This window comes from Garra rufa, chromosome 10, assembly GCF_049309525.1.
Source record: "Garra rufa chromosome 10, GarRuf1.0, whole genome shotgun sequence".
NCBI classification, from domain to species: Eukaryota; Metazoa; Chordata; class Actinopteri; order Cypriniformes; family Cyprinidae; genus Garra; species Garra rufa.
Window position 1 is genome coordinate 3,440,620 of NC_133370.1, and position 23,510 is coordinate 3,464,129.

Sequence of the window (23,510 nt, forward strand, 5' to 3'; positions counted from 1 at the left end):
ACCAAACGACTTATTATTATTTTTTCCTCTTCTTTTTCTCTTTTTTCCTCTTTTTCCCCTTTCTTTATAGTTTTATTTTCAAACAAAATGTGAAACAAAACATATTTAAACATATTTATCATTTTCTTTTTGAATGCACAAAATGCACCTAGCGTAAAATATCTGCAAGCGTTCCGTTCCCGATCCGCGGTGACGTCAGCGGAAGAGTCCTCCTTCTTTTAGATCAAGATGGCGACGTTGACCAGGAAGTAGGTAAACAACCGTACAGGGGTAGAAAAATATGGATTAACCCCTCCAATTTGCCTTTACCGATCAAGAAAAACCCAGATTGAGTGGTCGTTAGTGCTCGTGGAAGGGGTTCGCGGACAGGGGGGTTTAATTAACGCGCGGTGAGTGAGTTTTCTGTCAGGTTAGCATGTTAGCACGAATCAAACAATAGCGCTCCATTGAGTCAAGCAGAAAAACACGCAGACAGTTGATCAATTCGTTAATAAATCAATTACGTTAGTCTTTAATAATCAATACGAGTTGGTGATCATATCAAAACGACGTGCTCGAGGGCTCAGTACTGTTTGGTTAATGGTTTTCAGGTTGACAAACGCTCAGACAGGTCATTTTATCATAATCTGGTAAACAGTTAAAGGTTTTTTAGTGTGATATTATCTTTTAGGAAGGGTGAGGTTGTATTATAGAGGTCAGAATAAAACTGACACACACTTAAAGTGTAATTCCCTTCAAACTTTCACACAGACAAGGCCTGTATCACATATTTAATATATTATATGTTAACCCATTAGTTTTGTCTGTTTGTCCTATCTCTGTCTCGCATTCTATTTGTTTATCCATCTGTTAGCTTTCTATCGGAAATAGCGCTTTATTTCATATTTATACCAGTCATATGTTTGTTTTTAAAGAAGTCTCTTCTGCTCACCAAGCCTGCATTTATTTGATTCAGAGTATAGCAAAAGTGCTAAAATTGTTATATATTGTTACTATTTAAAATAACAGTGTTCTATTTGAATATATTTTAAAATGTAATGCATTTCTTTGATTTCAAAGCTGAATTTTTAGCAGTCTTCAGTGTCACATGATCCTTCAGAAATCATTCTAATGTGCTGTTTTGCTGCTCAGGAAACATTCTTTATTGTTATAATGTTGAAAACAGCGAAGGAGATTTTTTTCAGGTTTCTTTGAAGAATAGAAATCTTTTAGTAACTTGATAAATGTATTTTGATCATCACTTTTGATTAGTTAAATCAAAATCCTTTCTAAATAAAAGTATTAGTTTCTATAATTTCTATATATTTAGCAACCCCAAGCTTTTGAATAGTATAGTGTATAATGTTACAAAAGCTTTTTATTTCAGATAAATGCTGATCTTTGAATCTTTCTATTCATCAAAAAATCCTGACAAAATGTGCTTCGCTGTATTAAATATTGATAATAATAATAGTTAATGTTTCTTGAGCAGCAAATTATATTAGAATGATTTCTGAAGGATCATGTGACACCAAAAGACTGGAGTAATGATGCTAAAAATTCAGCTTTGATCACATGAATAAATTACATTTTAAAATATATTCAAATAGAAAGCAGTTATTTGAAATAGTAAAAATATTTCATATTTTTACTGTTTTTGCTGTGTTTGGATGAAATAAATTCAGGCTTTGGTGAGCAGAAGAGACTTTTTGGTAGTATATAATAAATGTCAACAAAAGAGTATTTTTTGCATACAGATCATCTGGTAAGGTAACATAATTTATAATAATAAAAAAAGCAGAATAGAACAAATTATTTTAAAACAAATGCATACATTTATTTGTATCTTGTACGTTTTATTTTGCTAGTAATCAGCCAGTTTAGTTACAGGTCAAACAAACCTGGAAGGTTCAGGTTGTCACTTGTGGATGCCTATAGCATCACCAGCATCATATGGTCATACATTCTGCTTTATCCTCAATGCAAGATGACTTTGCAACAGGACTCATCAATCTGAATTATAAACACTGTAACAAATAGATTATCATGCTGACTGTTATCTCTCTCTCACTCTCTTTTAGAGATGGCTGGAGAATGACAGGGGTTTGACACGTGACCATGTTTCTGCTCGGAGCCTGATGCCCACTCTTGCCAAGTCTGTTGTCATGGACACGGAGGACTTTCTGCACCCTGAGGGCCCTCAGTTGGGGAGCCCAAAGTTCAGCGCTCCCAGTCCTCCTCTCACAAGTTCCATGGAGGTACATACTTACTGCACCCTAAAATGTCTAAACATCTGCACACGTTTTACATTAAGACACATTGTTTGCTGTAAATGTTACGGTTACCCCTATATAAAGAGTCTCAGGCTAAAGATCTGCACATGTTTGAACCTGAATCCTGAACCTGACTCAAATGTTAAGACCAAACCAAAAATTGACTGGTGGAACAAGCCCATAGGGGGGAAAAGCTATACATCTAAAACCTAACCTAAAAAACGCTCTTCATATTTTTATATATTTTGTGTAATTTTACTGTTAAGTTTAATTTCTTGTGAAATTTCATTTAGTTATTTTATTTTAATTAATTCATTCATTTATTTATTTTTCAGTTGTTTGAGATCCACTTAGAAATCACAAATGTTCAGTACAAAATTGGTTAAAATCTATGTATTTTGTATATTTATATGTAATTATATTTTCTATCATTTTTAATGAATTACAAACTTTACAACTTAACAATTCCAAAAATTACAAAATTTGCCATGAAAATGTCACAGTGTAATTTTTTTAATGGTCCTAAATATAGACGTTTCAGTTTTTTATGTATATATTGAATAAATGTTTACAACTAAGCTTAACTAAAAAATCACTGCAAAATGTATTTTAAAAAGCAAAAAAATGTAATGAAAATGTCACTATAGGCTTTTCTAGTTTTGTATATTTTGAGTTATTTTACTGTTAAGTATAATTTTTTGTAAAATTTATTTTATTTTTCAGTTTTTGGGAGATAACCCAGGAATTACGAATTGAAGTTGGTTAAAAATTGAAGTACTTTTATAGATATGTAATTATATTTTATATACTTTTTTTTCTAGAATCATGAACTTGAACCCAAATTTTGGAGAGAATTTGTCATGAAAATATCATGGAGCAAAATGTTTTTAAAGGTCCTAAATATAGACGCTTCTGTTCTTCTATACATATATTTTTAAATGAATGTTAACAGTTAAGCTTAATTGTAAAATCACTGCAAAAGTAGTCAAAAATAAATACATTTCTTTTTCAGGAATTACAAACTTGAATCCAAATTTTGGGAATAAAATGTCATGAAAATGTACCAATGCCATAAAATCTGTTTTTTTGTGATCCTAAAAACAAGCAACTTTTTCTATTTTTATATAATTTTACAATTCAATTTCAATGCAAGCTTGAAATTAGACATGAAAATCTCTCCCAAACCTTTCTGAATCCAGGTTTGATAGCATATTGAACTATTGATAGCATATTGAATATACAAACCTACAGGAGTCTATTTGATGCTGCACTAATGTCACTGTCATGATGACAAATTTCCTTAATCTGATTTAATCTGCCGTTTTGAACTACAGTTTTGTCTTCATCATAGCTGTAGCTGGTCTTGAACCTTGTCCAAAATGGGATGGACCTGGAGTGCTTTGGTAGCCAATGGTAATCATCTCTGTAGAACCAGTAGTCTCATGTCACCTGGTTTATGGTGGTTTATTTGGTGGACTGTGTGTGCACGGTTGTGTCTGGTCTCACCCACCATGTCAAGATGAGTCACTAAATCATCAGCACTGCCAGTAAATATTTGGGGTGATGGGTAATATCTCAGCTGAACAGTGTTTCCAAAGGGGCACTTCCTGTGTCAAATGTGCTGTTTGTTTCCTGTTTCCCTAGAGTCAGCTGTATCCGTCTAACTCATGGACGTACCCACAGCAAACTCAATACAACCAGCACTATCCTATGCAATCTGGGAGGTGAGTGGCGCACACTTTTTTTTTCATCTCAACAACCAAAAACAAAAGCTTTGTGAATTGTGTTATATATTAATAATAATGTATTAACAATAAATAGTCAACACAACAGTGTTTGTTTCCTCACTGACTGTTCAATCTGCATACGTCACCAGGTGTTTCACTTCAAGATCCAATTATGACTTTCTGATTAAACATAAGATACAAAAAAATGTAACATGAAAAACCGTGTTCGGTAATCGGCCTTCAGCCCATTGTTTAATTTTATTCGGCTTTTGCCAAGAATTTTCATTTCGGTGCATCCCTAGTAATATGCATTGCTAAGAACTTCATTTGGACAAAGTTAAAGGTGGTTTTCTCAATATTTAGATTATTTTGCGCCCTCAGATTACAGATTTTCAAATATTTCCCAAATATTGTCGTATCCCAACAAAACATACATCAATGGAAAGCTTATTTATTCCAATTATACAGCTTTCAGACCAATTTAAACCTCAATTTAAAAAAAAAATTGACCCTTATGACTGGTTTTGTGGTCCAAAGTCACATATACAGTATGTCGTGAGTTAATGAAATGTGACAATTCTTTAACATGTATCAGTGATCTGATAAAATATTTTAGGGGTGTAACTGTACATAGAAATTATGTTTCAATACATCCCTCAGCTTTGAAGTCACGGTTCAGTACATTTTCAGTATAGTAGGAGGAAAATAAAATGGAACATAAAATAGCTTCTTCTTTTTTTGTTTTTTACTTAAACAGTGTTTTACTGATCAAAATGTGCCTCTGTCTCTAAATAAATTAAATTACAATCAGAATTTTTTTAGAAATAAAATATCTATCTCAGCTAATGCTCCTAACTATATAGGAAGCCCTATTACTTCCATGTTAGTATAATATTAAAGTTTTCTATTACCAGATTCAAACTATTAAGTTCAGCTGACGTTTATTTTAGATATAAGCAAAACAAAAAAAAACATTTCCAGCTTGTATTTCCTGAAGAATTCAACAAAATTTGTAAGATAACACTGTTCTTCTTACCGGAAGTAATCTTTACACAGCTTATTGAAAAAAAATAGACGGGAGGCCTGCTATATAATGTCTAGTTAGGTTTTATTCACACATCAACTGAAACCGCATAGACTAAAAGATCGATATTGGGATTTAAGAATCAAAATCGATTCATTATAATTTAGATATGTGTCCCTGGACCACAAAACCAGTCATAAGGGTCAGTTTTATGAAATTGAGATTTATACATCATCTGAAAGGTGAATAGAGCTTTCAATTGACGTATAGTTTGTTAGGATAGGACAATATTTGGCTGAGATACAACTACTTGAAAATCTGGTATTTGAGGGTGCAAAAAAAATCTAAATATTGAGAAAATTGTCTTTACAGTTGTCCAAATGAAGTTCTTAACAGTGGTGGACAGTAACGAAGTAGTTGTACTTCGTTACTGTACTTAAGTACATTTTTCAAGTACCTGTACTTTACTGGAGTAGTTTTGTTTTGAGCAACTTTTACTTTTACTTCACTACATTCATAAAACATGTCGTTACTCCTTATAATATATCACGTGCTCCGAGATGCAGAAGCGGTGTCTGATTAATGAACAAACTGATTCTTTTCAAGGAACCTGTTGAATCGGTTCGCAAATCGCAACAAACGATTGATTCACGAATTAGACTGATCCAATTGCAGCTCTTCTTGAGTCGACAACTCACTGCTTCAAATGAGCTGTTTAGAGCGAGTCTCCAGTCAACTGAATTCACAAATAAGAACCGGGAGATATTGTGAGCGCGCACACACGACTGATGCTGCGAAAAGTAATTTATAATGTCGATTTTAAGGATTAATTATTGTAACACTCAGTTGTTTGCGAACTAAATCTGCTGTAAAGGGTGATATATTTAAGCCCACTGAATGCTTGAATGCAGACGCATCAACATCGTTGTCTCAATGTTTTAGGTCAAAAAACGAAACAAAAATAACACAGATTGAATAAAATAATTCATGCACGTTAATATTCATCGTTGCTGTAACCTTAACAGTTTTATTAAAATGCTATGCATTTAGTCCTATGTGACGTCTGTTTTTATATTGTTCATTAACGGTATAATTTTTTATATTGTTTGGATCAACTAGCCTAGTAGACAGATATAAATGTTTATTCATAACCATACTGAAAATAAGTAAATATTGTTAGCCGATGCTAACTGTCTAGCTAACAAGCTTGCTGGTGCTAAGTTGAGGTGATTTTCAGATATGAAGTCCAAATATAATCAACCACCTAGACAGATTACATCTGAGGGAAAAAGAAAAGAACATTCAAAAATATGGTAACTAGTAGTTATCAAAGTGGGAAGTGATGCCCTCATTTGGCCAGGGGTGTTTTTACACCACAGACAATGTTTGAGAAAACAGAAACATATTATGACAATATAATTATATTTTCCTCAAAATGTTCTTCCTAACTTCAGGCCTTATTCTCATATAACCTAATGTAACCTAACCTAACCCTGGACCACAAAACCAGTCATAAGGTTAAATTTGACAAAACTGAGATTTATACATTTATACATTTATACATATGAAAGCTCAATAAATAAGCTTTCTATTGATGTATGGTTTGTTAGGATAGGACAATATTTGGCTGAGATACATCTATTTGAAATCAGAAATCTGAGGATGCAAAAAAATCAAAAATACTGAGAAAATCACCTTTAAAGTTGTCCAAATTAGGTTCTTAACAATGCATATTACAAATCAAAAATTACATTTTGATATATTTACAGTAGGAATTTTACAAAAAATATTCATGGATATTTTTTTTTCTTATCAGTTTTCTCTTAGGTACATCACAATGTAAGCTTCACAGTGAACATTATCACTCTTGTTGACGTAGTCCATATCAACAACAAAAATATATCTTGACTCCATATAGGCTGGTGGTTATTTTGGGAAAATCCAAGGCTTTTTGAACTGTAGGATTATAAAAAATATATGCTAATATAAAATTAAATTAAGTAGCCTATATAAATGCAAAATAGTTCAGTACTTTTTTACTTAAGTACACAAAAAAGGTAGTACTTTTGTACTTTCACTCGAGTAAAATTGAAAAAGGAGCACTTTTACTGGAGTAATATTGTATTATACGTATCTGTAGTTTTACTCAAGTACTTGATTTGTGTACTTCATCCACCACTGGTTCTTAATGCATATGTGACCCTGGACCACAAAACCAGTCATAAGTGTAAATTTGTCGAAATTGAGATTCTTACGTCATCTGAAAGCTGAGTACATAAGCTTTCGATTGATATATTGTTTGTTAAAATAGGACAATGTTTGTCTGAGATACAACTATTTGAAAACCTGGAATCTGAGGGTGCAAAAAAATCTAAATATTGAGAAAATCGCCTTAAAAGTTGTCCAAATGAAGTTCTTAGCAATGCATATGACTAATCAAAAATCAAGTTTTTATATATTTATGGTAGAAAATTTACAAAATATCTTCATGGAACGTGATCTTTACTTAATATGCTAATGATTTTTGGCATAAAAGAAAAATCGATAATTTTGACCCATGCAATGTATTTTTGGCTATTGCTACAAATATACCTGTGCTACTTAAGACTGGTTTTGTGGTCCAGGGTCACATATTACTAATCAAAAATTAAGTTTTGATATATTTACGGTTGGAAATTTACAAAATATCTTCATAAAGCATCCTAATAATTTTTGGCATAAAAGAAAAATCTATAATTTTGTCCCATACAATGTATTTTTGGCTATTGGTACTTAACACTTTTGTGGTCCAGGGTAGGGCTGGGCGATTAATCGAAAAATAATCGAAATCGACATTCAGAACCTATAATCGTTAAAATTTTTCCAGGAAGATTATTTCAATTACTTTCCCTTTAAAAAACACTAGCGCTCCGTTCCGTTATTCCGCCGACATGTCGATGGAGAGCTTAAACAGTATTTATACAGTAAAAAGTATTTACAGGATATACAAGGGTAATTTTATTTAGAGGAGATACTGCTTATTTTCTACTTTTAATATGAAAAACATTGAAAATTATTTATTTTGTTTCCAATAGTGCAAGTTATTTATTTTCACTAATTTAAGAAAAATGTGACTTTTCGTTTTAAGCAATGCTTGCTTTAATTTCAGTTGTTCAACACTGATGTTCAATTAATAATCATAGATCGTAGATAGTGTGTTTCCTTCAATTATTTTAAAATCAAGTAATGCACCCTTCATCCAAAAATCTCGCTTGTAATATGTGAACATATTTACTGTACAAAACTTGTCAGTGAACTATGAGGGCAAAAAAATAAATATTATATAAATATAATTAAATATAATTTTATTAATAAATAAAATAATCGTTCATTAATCGTAATCGGGTTAAAATGTTCAATTAATCGAGATTTTGATTCTAAGCCAAATTGCCCAGCCCTAGTCCAGGGTCACATATATGTGAAGAGGTGTACAGTTACACCCCTAAAATATTCCGAATTAATATGTATTCTAGTAGTACTTGAGTATTTTGCTGTCTGTGTGCTTGTTCCTGATCTCTCTCCTATTATTAATCAGGCAGCTCCAGCCGAACCCGTCGTCTGTGAACCTGGACCTGTCTGACATGGACTTTCAAGACCTTGTGCAGAATGGCGATTTCTCCCAGGTAAGATCAGATCCTGGTCCTTTGCTTTTTACTATATTATTGGCTGTGGCTGAACTCACCAGAACCATTGAGAAATTAATTCAGAAATATGCACTGAATGTGTCATTTTCCCTTTTTTGTATTAGTTCCTGGTTTGTGAGAATTTTCTCTGGTAAATCTGACTGAAAATTTTTCCTAAAGAGAAAAACTCTACAGTTCGGAAGAATTTATTTGTTACTTGCAGTCATGTCACATGAGGACAGAAGATCCTCATGTTTTTCGTTTTCGAAATCGTACTCAAAGGAAGGAAAGGAAAGGAAGTGAAGTGAGGCCAAGTATGGTGACCCATACTAGGAATTTGTGCTCTGCATTTAACCCATCCAAGTGCACACACACAGTAGTGAACACACACACACCGTGAACACACACCCGGAGCAGTGAGGATCTTGTAATGTATTGATTTTATTGTGGCTGTAAATGCAAAGGAAAGTGGGATGGTGTGCAAAAGCAGAGAATGTTGCAGGCCAGACTCGAACCTGCATTCATGTGCTTTGACAATAATTAATTGTAGCAAATGTAGTTAAAAGCACAGATTTAAATACAGTGCCTTGCACTTAATTTTTTTTTTTCACATTTTGTTTAGTTGCAGCATTATGTTAAACTGCTTTAAATTAGTTTTTCCCCCACATCAGTTTACACTCCATACGCCATAATCATGACAAAGCAAAAACCAGATTTGCAAATTTTACAAATTTATTAAAAATAAAACATTGAAGTAAGTACATTGCATAAGTATTCATACCCTTAACTCAGTACATAGTTGAAGCACCTTTACAGCCTCAAGTCTTTTTGGGTCTGATGTGACCATCTTTGCACATCTGCATTTGGCAATTATCTGCCATTCTTTGCCTCACCTTTTCACCTCTCCATCTCTGTCAGCTTGGATGGGGGCTGGCAGACATTTTCTAGAGTCCTAGTTGTTCCAATCGTCTTCCATTATGGAGAATGCTTCTGTGAACCTTCAATGCAGCAGATTTTTTTCTGAACTCTTCTCTAGATCATCGCCTTAACGCAAGTCTGTCACTGAGCTCTACAGGCAGTTATCTTGGTTTTTGCTCTGATATGCGTTTTCAGCTGTTAGACCTTTTCTGAGAGGTGTGTGTCTTTCTAAATCAGACTCATTCAAATGAATTTGCCACAGTTTAACTCCACTCCAAGTGTAGGAACATCTAGAAGCAATATGAATGCTCCTGAGCTCAATTTCGAGTGTCCCAGAAAAGGGTATGAATACTTATGCAACGGGATTCAGAAAATGTGAAAAAAAATGAAGGGGTATGAATACATTTGCAAGGCACTGTAGCTGAAGTGCAGCGTACAATTATGATAATGAAGCTGTGACATTAATGCACACACATTAATGAGAAGATCCGTTTAGCACTGCTACAGAATGTTATTTGTGTAAAGACTAAACTGAACAGAAAGTGAAATCTATCAAGACTTCTTTCTTGAATCATGATTTGGTTTCATGATTTGAAAAAAACAAACAAAAATGTTGTATTTTCTTTTTGATAAAAAGGTCATGTGGCAACAGTGTTGCATACTATTGTTTAACGGTGTTATTTGTAATATCGCTGAGCTATGTTATAGTTTTTATTAATATTTTAATTTTTATATTTTCTGTTTTTATTTTAATTTTTTGTAATGTCTATATAATTTTTGTATATTCTCTTTTTAGTTTTATTAATTAAAAACTAAATAGACATTTTATTAAAAAAATTTAAATGAATTTCATTTTTTTAAAAAGAATTTTTAGTTGTTTTAGCACACCAAGTTACCTAAATGAAAGTGAGAAATGCTGAAATAGTGCTTGTTTTTTTGTATTTTATTTGTTTAAATTTATTTTATTTCATTTAATTCATATTTTTTATTTTTTTAGGTAATTATAATAGCCCTGGTTTGAAATGGTTGGTGTTGCATGCTGTGCACTGTCTCACAATCTTATTAAAAATAGTAAGATTTACAGTATTCACTGCAGTGTGCTCTCAATGTAGGCTATCACTCTGTGATACGTGGAAAGCAATTTTATATGGAGGAAAGAGTTTATGCTCTCTTTGTGCATGAGAACATGGAAACTAGTTGAGAGGTTTGCCAGCTGAAAGTTTCCAGCTTTATCTTTGATTGTTCAGATCTTAATCGCATAACTAACACTGTCTGAACTGAAAGGTTTGCGAGTGGAAATATCAGTTATATGCTCCTTATATATTGCTGTTCAGGCTCATATTCACTATTTACTTTCTATTTGCATACTATCAAGAACCACACGTCTGTCAACACTTCTTAAAGCATATGTGGTAAAATTGGGCTTGGCTGCCTGTAAATATGGACACAAAAGCATCATTTCCTGACTGAAGACCACCACACCCCAGAGCAAACACATACTGGATTGTGTTTGAGTCAATGCTACCTGTTGGAAGGGTGTATTTTAGTGCATTTTTCACCATGTGCAGGTCAGACCCTCCTAAATAGGTGCAGCATTAAAGTGAATATTTACTTGCGTCAGTTCCTGCAGTGGTAAACGATAATGCTTTTCTCAAATGAAAGTCTTTCCGGCTCTCTGTCGGATGCCGGTGCTGTGGTTTCATACTCTGAGATAGGACAGGCCTTGCTAAAGGTACAGCTCAGGTTTGGTTAAATCTGATTTGCTACCTGAAATCTTTCTCTTATTTTTTTTTTTTTTCCTTATTTTTTCTTTTTTTTAATATATTTAGTTAGTTTATTTATTTATTTTGTGATGCTACTGTTGATTGGTTACCTGAGATCTTTATTTATCTATCTATTTGTTTGTTTGTTTCTCTATTTATTTAATTTGTGACGCTACTGTTGATTGGTTTCCAGAAACCTTTTAATTTTTCTCTTTGTTTATTTGTGTTTGGGTATTTATTTATTTATTTTGTGCTGATGATCTTGATTGGGTACCTGAAATCTTTTATTTTTCCATCTTATCTAAAAATTTTTTTGTATTTTTTAATTTTAGTTAGTTTATTTTAAAAAATATTTATTTTTTATATTTGATTTAGTTTTTGTTAAAGTGTTTTGTTTTTGTCATTTTTATTAGTTTTCTTTTTTATGTTTTTATCAATTTTTATTTCAGTTTTAGTTTGTCATTTTAGTATGTCAAGTTAAACTTCAAGTTAAGATGCAATATGTATATTTTATTTTAATTTAAATGATTATTTAGGAAACTTTTAATATTTGATTTAGTTTTTAGGTTTTTGTTAGTTTGTCATTTAGTTGTTGTTTTTTTGTAATTTTTTAAAATGTTTTATAAATTATTTTAGTTTTAGTTTGTTATTTTAATGTCAATTTAAACTAAATGAAAATTAGAAGCTGCAATATAACTTTTTTAAAATTTAATTTTTTTATTTTGTCAAGTAACAATTTTTCTAAATATTTATAATTAAGAAAATGTATATTTGTTTTAGTTTTTATTTTTTTAAATTTTGTTTTTAATTTTAAAGTGTTAGTCATTTTTATTAGTTTTATTTTTAAAAATGTTTTTATTAATTTTTATTTCAGTTTTTCTTTATTTTAGTTTGTGAAGTTAAACTAAATGATTATTAAAGGCTGCAATTGTTTATATTTTAATTTGGAAATATATTTACAAATATGATAGATTTATTAATTTTATTTATATCAATGCTGTTTCTAATCTCTTTATTTCATGTAATCCCCATTTAATGTAATTGCATAGAAAAGAGCGAACAGCGGTATTTCTAACAAGCTCAATTCCAAATAATTTGGAAACAGAAAAGCAGTGATCTAAATGCAAATCTCATAAACCCATATGCATAGTTTGTTCACAGTAGAAAATAAATATTTTATGAATTTTGCTTATGTAAATAACTTCTGTTCATTATATCAAGTCGTATTGTGCTGTTTCTAATATCTTTGTTTTGTATAGTCATTTGCTTTCTGAAAAATCTCATGCAGATGTACAGATGTATTTACATTGAAGGCTCTCATAGCTGATTGGTGTTTATTAGTAAACATTTTTGAGGTGATATGCAGCTTCCCTTTCAGTGCAGACAGTCGGAATCTGTTATGACATGATTTTGCATGATATCAGTATAGAAACAGTGTATGATCCAGCTACTGTTGTAAGTTTACTTCCTTTTATTTCAGCATCCGCTTCTACAGCCTTTAGTTCTTGATGTGTTCGGACAATTCTGACCTCTCTCCTCATGCCATGCTACTCATTCCTTCCTGTCCAACTGTAACCGAATTTACTGTTATTGTCCCTCCATTCAGTCCTGACCCTGTTTTATCTCCACTAAATTACCCATTTCACTCTCGCAAATGGAAAAATTACACAACTGGACATCTTGCTGTTGGATACAGAGTAGTTTCCAGAACAATACAAGGCAATTTCATCGTCTTTTTGACAGTCTCAGATCATTTTTAGCTCAAAATGGAAAGATCCATCCAGTTGAGCCCTTTCAAAAGGCTGTAACATCTGCAAATAGAAGATTACAGTATCTGGAATGGGCTTTCATTTGATTGTTGAAGGATTCTGGGTTTGTGAAAGACTCCAGATGCTCTGTAGCTTAAACCTGACTTTAAGTTTACTGTATGATTGAGGTTTGCACTGTTAAAATCATCATGAAGATTTTTTTTATTTTAGTCCTCATGCATAGCTTTGAAATGATCATATGTGATTTTACATATTAACCAGAAAAGATTTTTTTTTTTTCATAATAAACGTCACTTGCACTACTACATTTATCCTGTACAAAAATAACACCTTAAATCATTTAAGATGTGCATTTAACCCCTAAACATAAGATATATGGCTTCATTTTAGTGGTGTCCAGTTTTTAATATTTAATTTCTCTTAGTAATAACAGGAGGTTATCGCCTCGCGTGTGATCAGGAAAACTGTTTGAAGCTTCCAGGAATGAAAACCATCTCCTGACAGATTTATAGTGTGTGTTTTTGGACATTGGCCATGTCTGAAGTAATGTGTTGAGTCCACAGCTGCTGTGAAAAATAAACCGGTTTGCGCATCATATATCAGATTTTATGAGCTCCGCTTCTGAGTGTTACAGCTTTTAAATTAATGGTCGTGTGCTCATGTCAAACCAGTGTGACTTGTTTTGTTTTGTTTGTTTTTTTTGGTTTTGAAGAATCGTAGCTACACGTTTGCATTAAATAAAAGCTATTGAGTTGATCTGTCCTCATGCAAAGCAACCGTATGACTTCAGAAGATGGGCTAATAACTTTTTTTTACTTATTGTTTTATTTTTTTATTTTATTTTATATATAATATATTTTATTTTATGTTTATTTAAGAAACTTTATAAATGATTTAGTTTTTAATTTTGTTTTAATTTTAGCTAAAGTTTTGGTCATTTTGTTTGTTTTTGTCATTTTTATTTAAGTTTTCCTTTAAAAAAATGTTTTTATTAATTTTTGAGTTTTTCTTTATTTTAGTTTGTCAAGTTAAACTAAATGAATATTAGAAGCTGCAATATTTTTGTATTTTAATTTAAGGTTTATATATTTTTTATGATTTATTTTATTAGTTGGTTTATTTTGTTAGTTAAATTTTTTTTTAAAATGGTTTTAGTATTAGTTAACTATAATAACTTTGGTGAACAGTACATTATAAAGTGTTTTTGTTTTGTGTTTCCTCTGAAGAAAGTATGAATTAATACAGATTTAAACACCAACTTTGGCTAGATAACAACATCTAAAATGAAACCGCTTTGTGTATTTCAGTAAAACAAAATAGTGACTGAATCATCAATTTCTGAGCACATTTTTGTGGTTATTCTAGGACCTTTGCATAGACGAGCTGTCCAACACATCGCTGTTCTCTTCGCCATCTGATTCTCTGTCGGAGTACCCAGACCCTTCAGGATTTGGCCCGGATAGCCTGGCACAGTTACCCGCTGAAGGCCCTGCGCCACAAATGTACTGGGACATACCTGGACACAGTCAGAGACAGGTATTCATGCTAGGGCTGTCGCGATTCGTCAATTCTATTTGACTGTTTGATTTTTAAAAATCCTCGATTTAATTTTTCCTGCGTCAAGTAACCGGCAAAATACCAGAAGTGACGAATTTCACTGACGAGAATCCATGAAGCACATTATTAGACTCTGTTTTTCCAAGGATGCATTATATATTAAACCTATTTAAAAATCATAATTAAGCAAATTTGTGAATTCACATATGGCATACAAAAAATAATTATAATTATAGGGCCCTATGAAATCCGTTTTATTTCCAAATCAAATTTTTTATACTCTGTTTTATGTTTTGTTTTTGTTTTTTTTTTAATCATAAAAATCCTGTCTAATTAATTGGCTTTTACATTTTTATTTTTACCAAATTCTTATCGATTGCTTTTCTGGATTTCATTTTAATGGTTCCATTCAATTTTAATAATCGAACGCATCTCCAATTAATTGATTTTCTTAAAAAATAAAATGTTCTCAAGTAAAATTGATTTTTTTGTGTGGAAAATTAGTCATTTAGATTAATTGATAAATTAGTTGATGGATTAATCGATATATCAAAAGTCGTTAATGGCAGGCCTAATTCATGTACTGCTTTTCTCTGAGATATTTACTTGTTCAATGCTCCCACGGTTGTTTGCATGCACATTTTTAAACCTATTCCCCCAGTTTCACAGACAGGGCTTAAGCCTAGTCCTGCACTAAAATGTAAGTCTGAGCTGTTTCAACTGAAATAAGCTTGCACTGACTGAACTTAAAAATATATCAGTGCCTTTTTTGTTTTAAGATGCACACCAGTAATGTTTTTTTCTAAGCATGTTTATAAAAATTACTTAAATGTCCTAATTGATCTATGGCCTAATCCTGGCTTAGTCTAAGCCCTGTCTATGAAACCGGGCCTTTATGCTTAAGACAACAAAACTTAAGGTCATGTAAATGCGTTAAACTGTTTTCCTTTATACACCCATAATTCGATCGACAGCTGGATGGATTTTTGCAGATTTTGATGAGCATGTGAACACATTCACCTGCGTTCTGTGTGCTTATTAAAGTGTGCATGTGTTAAACGTGACAGGAAAGTGTCGGCGGCAATAGCCTTGTGGGCAGCGCGTCGACATACAGCGTCATTGCGCTCCGGGCGTCCCGTGTTCGAATCCCGACTCGAGGACCTTTCCCGATCCCGCCCCCCTTCTCTCTCCCACTTCGCTTCCTGTCAAGTCTGATCTGTCCTATCATAATAAAGGCAAAAATGGCAAAAAAAAAAAACATGTGACAGGAAAGTGTCCTTAACTGAAACTGAGCACATCTTTGTATGGAAAAGAAAAATATATGTACAATCCAACACTTTCTTGACCCATTATAAAAATGTGTTATCTTGTGCAGCCAAAAGAGAAGCTGTACAGTCTTAGTAAGCGTGACAGCATGAGTCAATACAAGAATAATACAAGGCAATTTCATAGTCTTTTGACAGCCTCAGATCATTTTTATAGCGCAAAATTTAAAGATCCATCCGGTAGAGTAGTTGAAAGAAGCTGTAACATCTGCAAATAGAAGATTACAGTATCTGAAATGGGCTTTCATTCGTTTGTAGAAGGATTCTGACTCGAGCTGTTTTGTAGCTTAAACCTGACTTAAAGTTTACTGTACATTTTGCACTGTCAAAATAAAAAGATTGCTGTTTCTGCTGACATTTTGAAATACTTTGAGGTTTTTAATACTTTTATTTAGCATTTTTAAGTTTAATAATAATCAAGGATGTGTTTTTTCTTTATTCATAAGGATTTCTGGAAAGTATGAAATTAATTGCATAAATCCGATAAAAAATTATGCAGCCGTAAATTAGTATTGCAGTTTTACTGTTATGGTAAAATAAAATATTATGATAAATTGTCTTTTTTATTCCACAGTACAAATTCAATATTTCTGTACGTTATATTGTGTTTATATTTTACAATTTAAATGATAATGAAGTTTAAAAGTTGTATTTTTAATTATAATATTATTGTTGTTTTTCATGGTTTTTCTATCTTTAGTTGATCACATGCCTGAATAGATAAATGAAGCAACTCTCTTACAGGAATAGTTCACCCAAAAATAAAAAGAAACCTCAAGTTGGTAACTATTAACTTTCATAATATTTCGTTTCCATACTTTGATAGTCAATGGCTACCGTCAGCTGCCAGGTTACCAAAATGATTAAAACATCTTCTTTTGTGTTCAACAGAAGAAAGAAACTCAAGTTTGGAACATGTTGAGCACATAACAAAAAAAATATTTTTGGGTGAACGGTCACTTGAATACTCACCACCAGTAAAGTTCATGCATGTAGTTGATAATAATTAGCATGTAGAGTCTCTTGTGTAATTTCAACATCTTTGTATCCGTGTTTTTCAGCAGAACCTGAGTGCATTTCCTGGTAGGTTGGATGACTTCAGTGCTATCCTGTCTGCGTCGGTCGCAGGATTTAAGGTAGATCATCTCCCTTTCTTCAATACTCTGTCCTCTGTTTTCACCACATTTCATCATCTTTTGTTTTGTGCCCCTTCATTCCTTTATTTCTACAGGCTGCTGCTGCTCCTCCGCCGCTGCTGCCGCCAGTGGAGGAAGAGGAGGAGGCAGATGAGGAAGAGACGGAGGAGTTGGGGCATGCGGACACATACGCCGAATACAAGCCATCAAAATGTAAATAGACATGCTTTATCTATAGGGCCCTATGTTTTCCGTTTCCATTGTGTACAGTTTCTTTTGAGAGAAAGTATCATCATACCATATACATACAGAAATGTAAAGGTATTCAAAGCAACCCGTCAAAATAAAAGTTGTAAAAGAATGTACCTACTACTAAAATTATTTAAACTTATTTTTTAAGCAATACTCACACATTTCTTCCATTTTTTAATTCAAAAAATTAAACTTGGTTTATGTGTAATGCTTTCATTTGATAACCAAAAAAAAAAATGTAAATACACAGCACAGATTTTCAGAGGGGGAAACAAAATTCAAAAGGATTTTAAGAATATATTTTAATAAATTATGTTGATTTATGCATTCAAATAATTAGACATGCTTAAACTAAGTTGCATTTAAATGCAAATATAAATGATTTCATTTATTTTTCAACTTTGTATTTTATTCATTTTGTTACAAAACTCAATATATATACAAATATAAATACAAAGTAGACTCTCCCACCCCTACATTTATTAAAAATAGTAAAAAAAATCCAGATAAATACATCTCAACTTTTCAGAATGCCACAAGCGCAGCACAGGTCATGTGACCAGAACCAACCAATCAGCTTCACCCTTTCCCTTAATAACATTGAAAAACAGCCAAGTTGGAGGAACAGCTTATCATATCTGTACGGGAATAACCATTTTAAAATAAATTTAATAGCAGAGCTACTGCAAGCGATTTTTAATGCTGGAAATCCATTTATGCTTTGCTGAAACTTCCGAGTCTTCATTGAGAGATCAGGTCATGGTTGCTTAGCAACGGCAGACGCCACGGGAAAGAAGTTCATTCAGAAGAAGAACAGTTCTTTTAAGTATTATTTGTTTTTAATTCTGTCTGTTCAGCGTCCTCCAACAAGGACGGGTGGTGGTGGGGTTCACAATGGTATTTTATTAGTTGTTGGTTTAACCGTGGATGAGGTAATGGCTGTTATGTTATTTTCTTTCAAAAACATCAACCAATATTGCATATACATAATTTTTATAATGGATATAATTAAAGAATACTTACACTATAACGTAAATTATAAGTGTAACGCACATAAACAGGATTTTACACCTATTTTGAATTTTACTCGAATACAAATACTTTTCCCCCCTCAACAAATACAAATACAGATACAAATACCGGCTGCTTTGCACACCCCTAATTCACATGTTAAGCTTGTATTAAACTAAAATCTTCTTTTTGCCTGCATTTACTGACATATTTTTGCCTTTCAGAGTAAAACTGTTTTGGCATCTCTGACATATGGTATTAATTTTAAGTGCAACAGGTGTTAAACATTTAAAATGAATAAAAAGCATCCCTCTTACAGCACAAATTCTTCTTGAGTTCATATTTTGTGGTGCTTCCTTTGCAAATAATGGCTCTGTTCACATGTGTGCAGCTACCATAGGAATCTCTCATCCTGACATCGTGGTGGAGACCAACACACTGTCCAGCGTTCCTCCGCCTGACATCACCTACACACTGTCCATTCCAGACAGCGCCATTAACTCCGGCCTGCTGTCCGCCCTGCAGCTAGAGGCCATCGTCTACGCTTGCCAGGTACTCTTGCTCTGCACTCTCTTTGCTCTTCTCTTTACACTCACGAATGAGTTTAGTTTGAGTATATAAAATCATCTCCATACTTGTGTTCTATAGCAACACGAGGTGATTCTGCAGAACGGCCAGCGAGCGGGGTTTCTGATCGGAGACGGAGCCGGCGTCGGGAAGGGCCGCACTGTGGCCGGAATCATACTGGAGAATTTCTTAAAGGGACGGAAGAAAGCGCTATGGTAAACACCTGCATGCATGCTCACGTTCAGTCAAGCTCATCTGACTGTTAATTCATTCTGATGGATTTATGCTTAACGGAGGAATTTTTTGGGATATTTTAGGTTCAGTGTGTCAAATGACCTGAAGTACGATGCTGAGAGAGATCTCAAAGATATAGATGCTCCCAACATCCCCGTGTTTGCTTTAAATAAGGTTTGTGAAATGAATCATCACTGCTTCATTTTAATCTGTATTGCACATATGTGACCCTGGACCACAAAACCAGTCTTAAGTCGCTGGGGTATGTTTGTAGCAATAGCCAAAAATACATTGCATGGGTCAAAATTATAGATTTTTCTTTTATGCCAAAAATCATTAGGATATTAAGTAAAGATCATGTTCCATGAAGATTTTCTGTAAAATTCCTACTGTAAATGTATCAAAATGTAATTTTTGATTAGTAATATGCATTGTTAAGAACCTAATTTGGACAACTTTAAAGGTGATTTTCTCAGGATTTAGATTTTTTTGCACCCTCAGATTCCAGATATTCAAATAGATGCATCTCGGCCAAATATTGTCCTATCCTAACAAACCATACATAAATAGAAAGCTTATTTTCTGAGCTTTCATATTATATATACATCTCAGTTTTGTAAAATTTAACCTTATGACTGGTTTTGTGGTGACCCTGGACCACAAAACCAGTCTTAAGTATATTTACATGGGTATATTTTTAGCAATAGCCAAAAATACATTGTATGAGTCAAAAATCATTAGGGTATTAAGTAAATATCATGTTCCATGATGATATTTTGTAAATTTCTTACCGTAAATATATCAAAACTTAATTTGATTATTAATATGCATTACTAAGAACTTCAGTTAGACCACTTTAAAAGGCATTTTTCTAAATATTTAGATTTTTTTGCACCCTCAGATTCTAGATTTTCAAATATTGCCCTTTCTTAGCAAAATCTGAATATAGTATTTTGTTTACCTGCATTTTATGTGACCATTAACCAACATCAGAGAACTGTGAATCAGTGTTATTTTTGTATAATTTATAGACTATTAAAGTTTTTATTTTTATTTTTCTGTAACTTGGATTGAGAAATTTTATGTGCTTTTCTATTTTATATTTTTTTTATTAGTTTTTAAAATATATTTAAATATTCTTTTTAAATATTTCTATATTTATTTTAAGTTTTCGTTTTTGTCATTTTGTCAATATACTTATTTGCTAAGGCAACATTTCTAATTTTTGTTAATATTAGTTTTTTTTGTTTCATCCACGTATTCTTTATTTCAGTCACACTTGTTTTTAATAGTTTTAGTTTTGTTTTAGTTAACACTGCCTTGAACCTGCATTTGTATTAATTCATTGAAATATTAACTTTAAATCTGGATGAATTTTAGGTCAGGGCTTCGGCTGACAAAGATGTGTGTGAATCTATTAGACAGTAGCTATTTTCTGTTAAAAAAAAATTAGAACATCACAAACGCACAGCCACTTATCCAGCTTACTTTCATAGACATCTTGTTTTCTGCCATATGCTTTTGCAAAAGTAGTATGCCATGTTTTCATTTACTTTTAAAATTGACTGGAATAAACTGCGAGTCAGCTTGAAATATTTATATTAGTGTGAACTAGTAATATAAACGTCTTAGTTTGTTTTCTTGTGCTCTGGTTGGTCAAACCTGAGATTTCAGTCAACTTGCTGATTTCTTGTTGAATTATTAAATGCCCATGTTTGTTTTTCCTTTTTCACACAGATTAAATACGGAGATACGGCTACCTCAGAGGGCGTTTTATTCGCCACATACTCAGCGCTGATTGGAGAAAGCCAGGCCGGAGGGCAGCACCGCACCAGACTCAAACAGATTCTGGACTGGTGCAAACCCAACTTTGATGGAGTTGTATCCTTCACTTCCAGCTTTGCAGCTTGTGTATTGAAATGTTTGAAAGACTTTAGGTTGTAACTGGAAATAAATTAGTGATCAAGTTATTTATAAGGTTGCATGTTGTTTTTGCTTCTGTACCTTTAAGACTCATGTATAACATGCAAATGATCATGATTGGCTATCCTCTGTATATCAGCAAAGTGCACACCATAATTCGTCAGAGCGCCACTTTATATGCATGAGCAAAAGTATTGTAGCAGTGCTGTTGACCCTTGACCTTTAACCTCAGATTGTGTTTGATGAGTGCCATAAGGCTAAAAATGCAACCTCCACCAAGATGGGTAAAGCCGTCCTGGACTTGCAGAGCAAACTGCCCCGGGCGAGAGTGGTGTATGCTAGTGCCACAGGTGGGTGTTTCTAAGATCTATATATTTATATTTATTTATTTATTAAGATATCTCTTCTGCTCACTAAGGCTGCATTTATTTGATCCAAAGTAAAGGAAAAACAATAATATGGTGAAAGATTATTACATCAACAGCATCATTACTCCAGTCTTCAATGTCGCATGATCCTTCAGAAATCATTTTGATCTAATATTTTGATTTGGTGCTTAGGAAATATTTCTGATTATTATCAGTGTTGATAACAGTTGTGCGGCCCAATGTTTGTGTGAAAACCTTCATGGATTTTAGTTTTCAGGATTCACAGATGAATAGAAAGTTCAAAAGAACAGCATTTATTTCAAATAAAAATCTTTTGTAACATTAGAAATGTCTTTGCTATCACTTTTGATCCATTTAATATGTCCTTGTGTAATAAAATTATTATTTTGTTTCGCAAAAAAGTTTTTATATTCAGCTTTGCCATCACAGGAAAAAAATACTTTAAATTTACTTTAAATATTTTTAAATACATTACGTAAGGAATAATTGACGACGGGCAGTAGAATTCTACGAAAATAATGCACACCCGAGGTGGTAATGCGGTCACGACGCGAAGCGGAGTGGCCGTTACACCTCGGGTGTGCATTATTTTCGTAGAATTCTACTGCCCGAAGTCAATTATTCCGCTTATACTACAGTTACCACACCTCAAGACATCGATCAAGTGATATATTTCAAGACATTCGTCTGGTTTTTATCCTTAAAACGCTATTGTGAGTAGGATTAATTTCTTACGCAGCTCATTCAACAGCTTCGTTGCTAGTTCCAAAACGTCATTTTAGAACTAGTAACGACGCTTGGGCTGTTAATAGTAAAATAATGCCGTTAATAACGAAGTTTAGACAGACCGAAAGACAAGCAGACGGACGGAAAGAGAGAAGGGAGAGAAACTTAAGTGTATGACTTTACCTCTCTCATGTCTGTGTCTCTCAAGGGTGACTGGCAGCATCGTCTCTACTAACAGTTAAACTTTAAGTTCATTTTCTTCAAGACCACGCCGTTGTTACCTCGCTTGTGAGAGCTTTCATGTCGTTTTTAAGTTGTTAATCGTCAGAGCAGCGCTAACAACATTAGCGCGAATGCTAATGCCAGAGCAAACTGTACTGTTATGTGTGTGCGTCTGTGAGGTGAGTGAGAAGAGGGCGAGAGAAATAGAGTTTGTGCTTTCCGTACATAATAAAACGTAATATACTGTGGAAAAAAACATGGAAATAATCTGTCGTGTTTATCCTGATGTTTACTGTATTTAGTTTGGCCAGTGTCATTGTGGGTTTTAGTTATTTTGCTGTTTTGGGCTGTAAGGACCTTTGAAATAACTGAAATCGTATGGCGAAGTGATATAGACATGCACTGCGGTCTAAAGCTGCCTGGAACTACGTTCGCCGTGCGTTTCCCTGAATATAATGCACACCTCTAGAACGTTCGTCAGCCAATCAGATTCAAGCATTCAACGGCCCTGTAGTATAAAATTTTAATAATATTTCACAATATTATATTTTTTCCACAGTTTTTTTTACACACACATTAACTAAAAAATAATAAAATAACTGAAATAATGTATCTTTGTGGAGTAAAAGTATTCATTTCTTTCACAAAAATGCTTTGTATATTCAGTTTTGCCATCATAAGAATACATACAAATATTTTGAATTGTAATATTATACAACATTATATAATTTATACCGTTTTTGATCAAATAAATGTAGCCTTGGTGTGCATATTTTTATATTTTCTGTTTTTATGTTTTATTTATGTTGTTTTTAGCCATTTTTGTTTTAATAATACATATGTCTATATACTTTTATTATTTTTTAATTTGAGATATATTTCATTTTCAAGTTTAAATGAAAATGAAAAATGTTGCCTTGACGAATGCTGAAAATAAACAAAGTTTTATGTATTTTTGCTTGTAATAAAATCGTATGTATGTGACCCTGGACCACAAAACCTGTCATAAGGGTCCGTATTTGACCCTTTTGAAGCTGAAATAATAAGCTTTTA

The 23,510-nt window shown here is 32.8% G+C and overlaps 1 protein-coding gene across 1 annotated transcript in view; it reads left to right on the top strand.

Moving 5' to 3' along the window:
• Positions 1–2,086: 2,086 nt before the first annotated feature.
• The window catches only part of sbno2a (strawberry notch homolog 2a), a 45,325-nt gene continuing 23,901 nt past the window's right edge, over positions 2,087–23,510 (top strand). Inside the window, exons 1-11 of the mRNA XM_073848770.1 lie at positions 2,087–2,237; positions 3,897–3,976; positions 8,578–8,665; positions 14,481–14,651; positions 17,059–17,133; positions 17,229–17,346; positions 18,788–18,948; positions 19,045–19,178; positions 19,281–19,371; positions 20,935–21,078; positions 21,353–21,470. Coding sequence (XP_073704871.1) covers positions 2,118–2,237; positions 3,897–3,976; positions 8,578–8,665; positions 14,481–14,651; positions 17,059–17,133; positions 17,229–17,346; positions 18,788–18,948; positions 19,045–19,178; positions 19,281–19,371; positions 20,935–21,078; positions 21,353–21,470 — 1,300 coding nt within the window. The 5' untranslated portion in view covers positions 2,087–2,117. The remainder of the gene's footprint in view (positions 2,238–3,896; positions 3,977–8,577; positions 8,666–14,480; positions 14,652–17,058; positions 17,134–17,228; positions 17,347–18,787; positions 18,949–19,044; positions 19,179–19,280; positions 19,372–20,934; positions 21,079–21,352; positions 21,471–23,510) is intronic.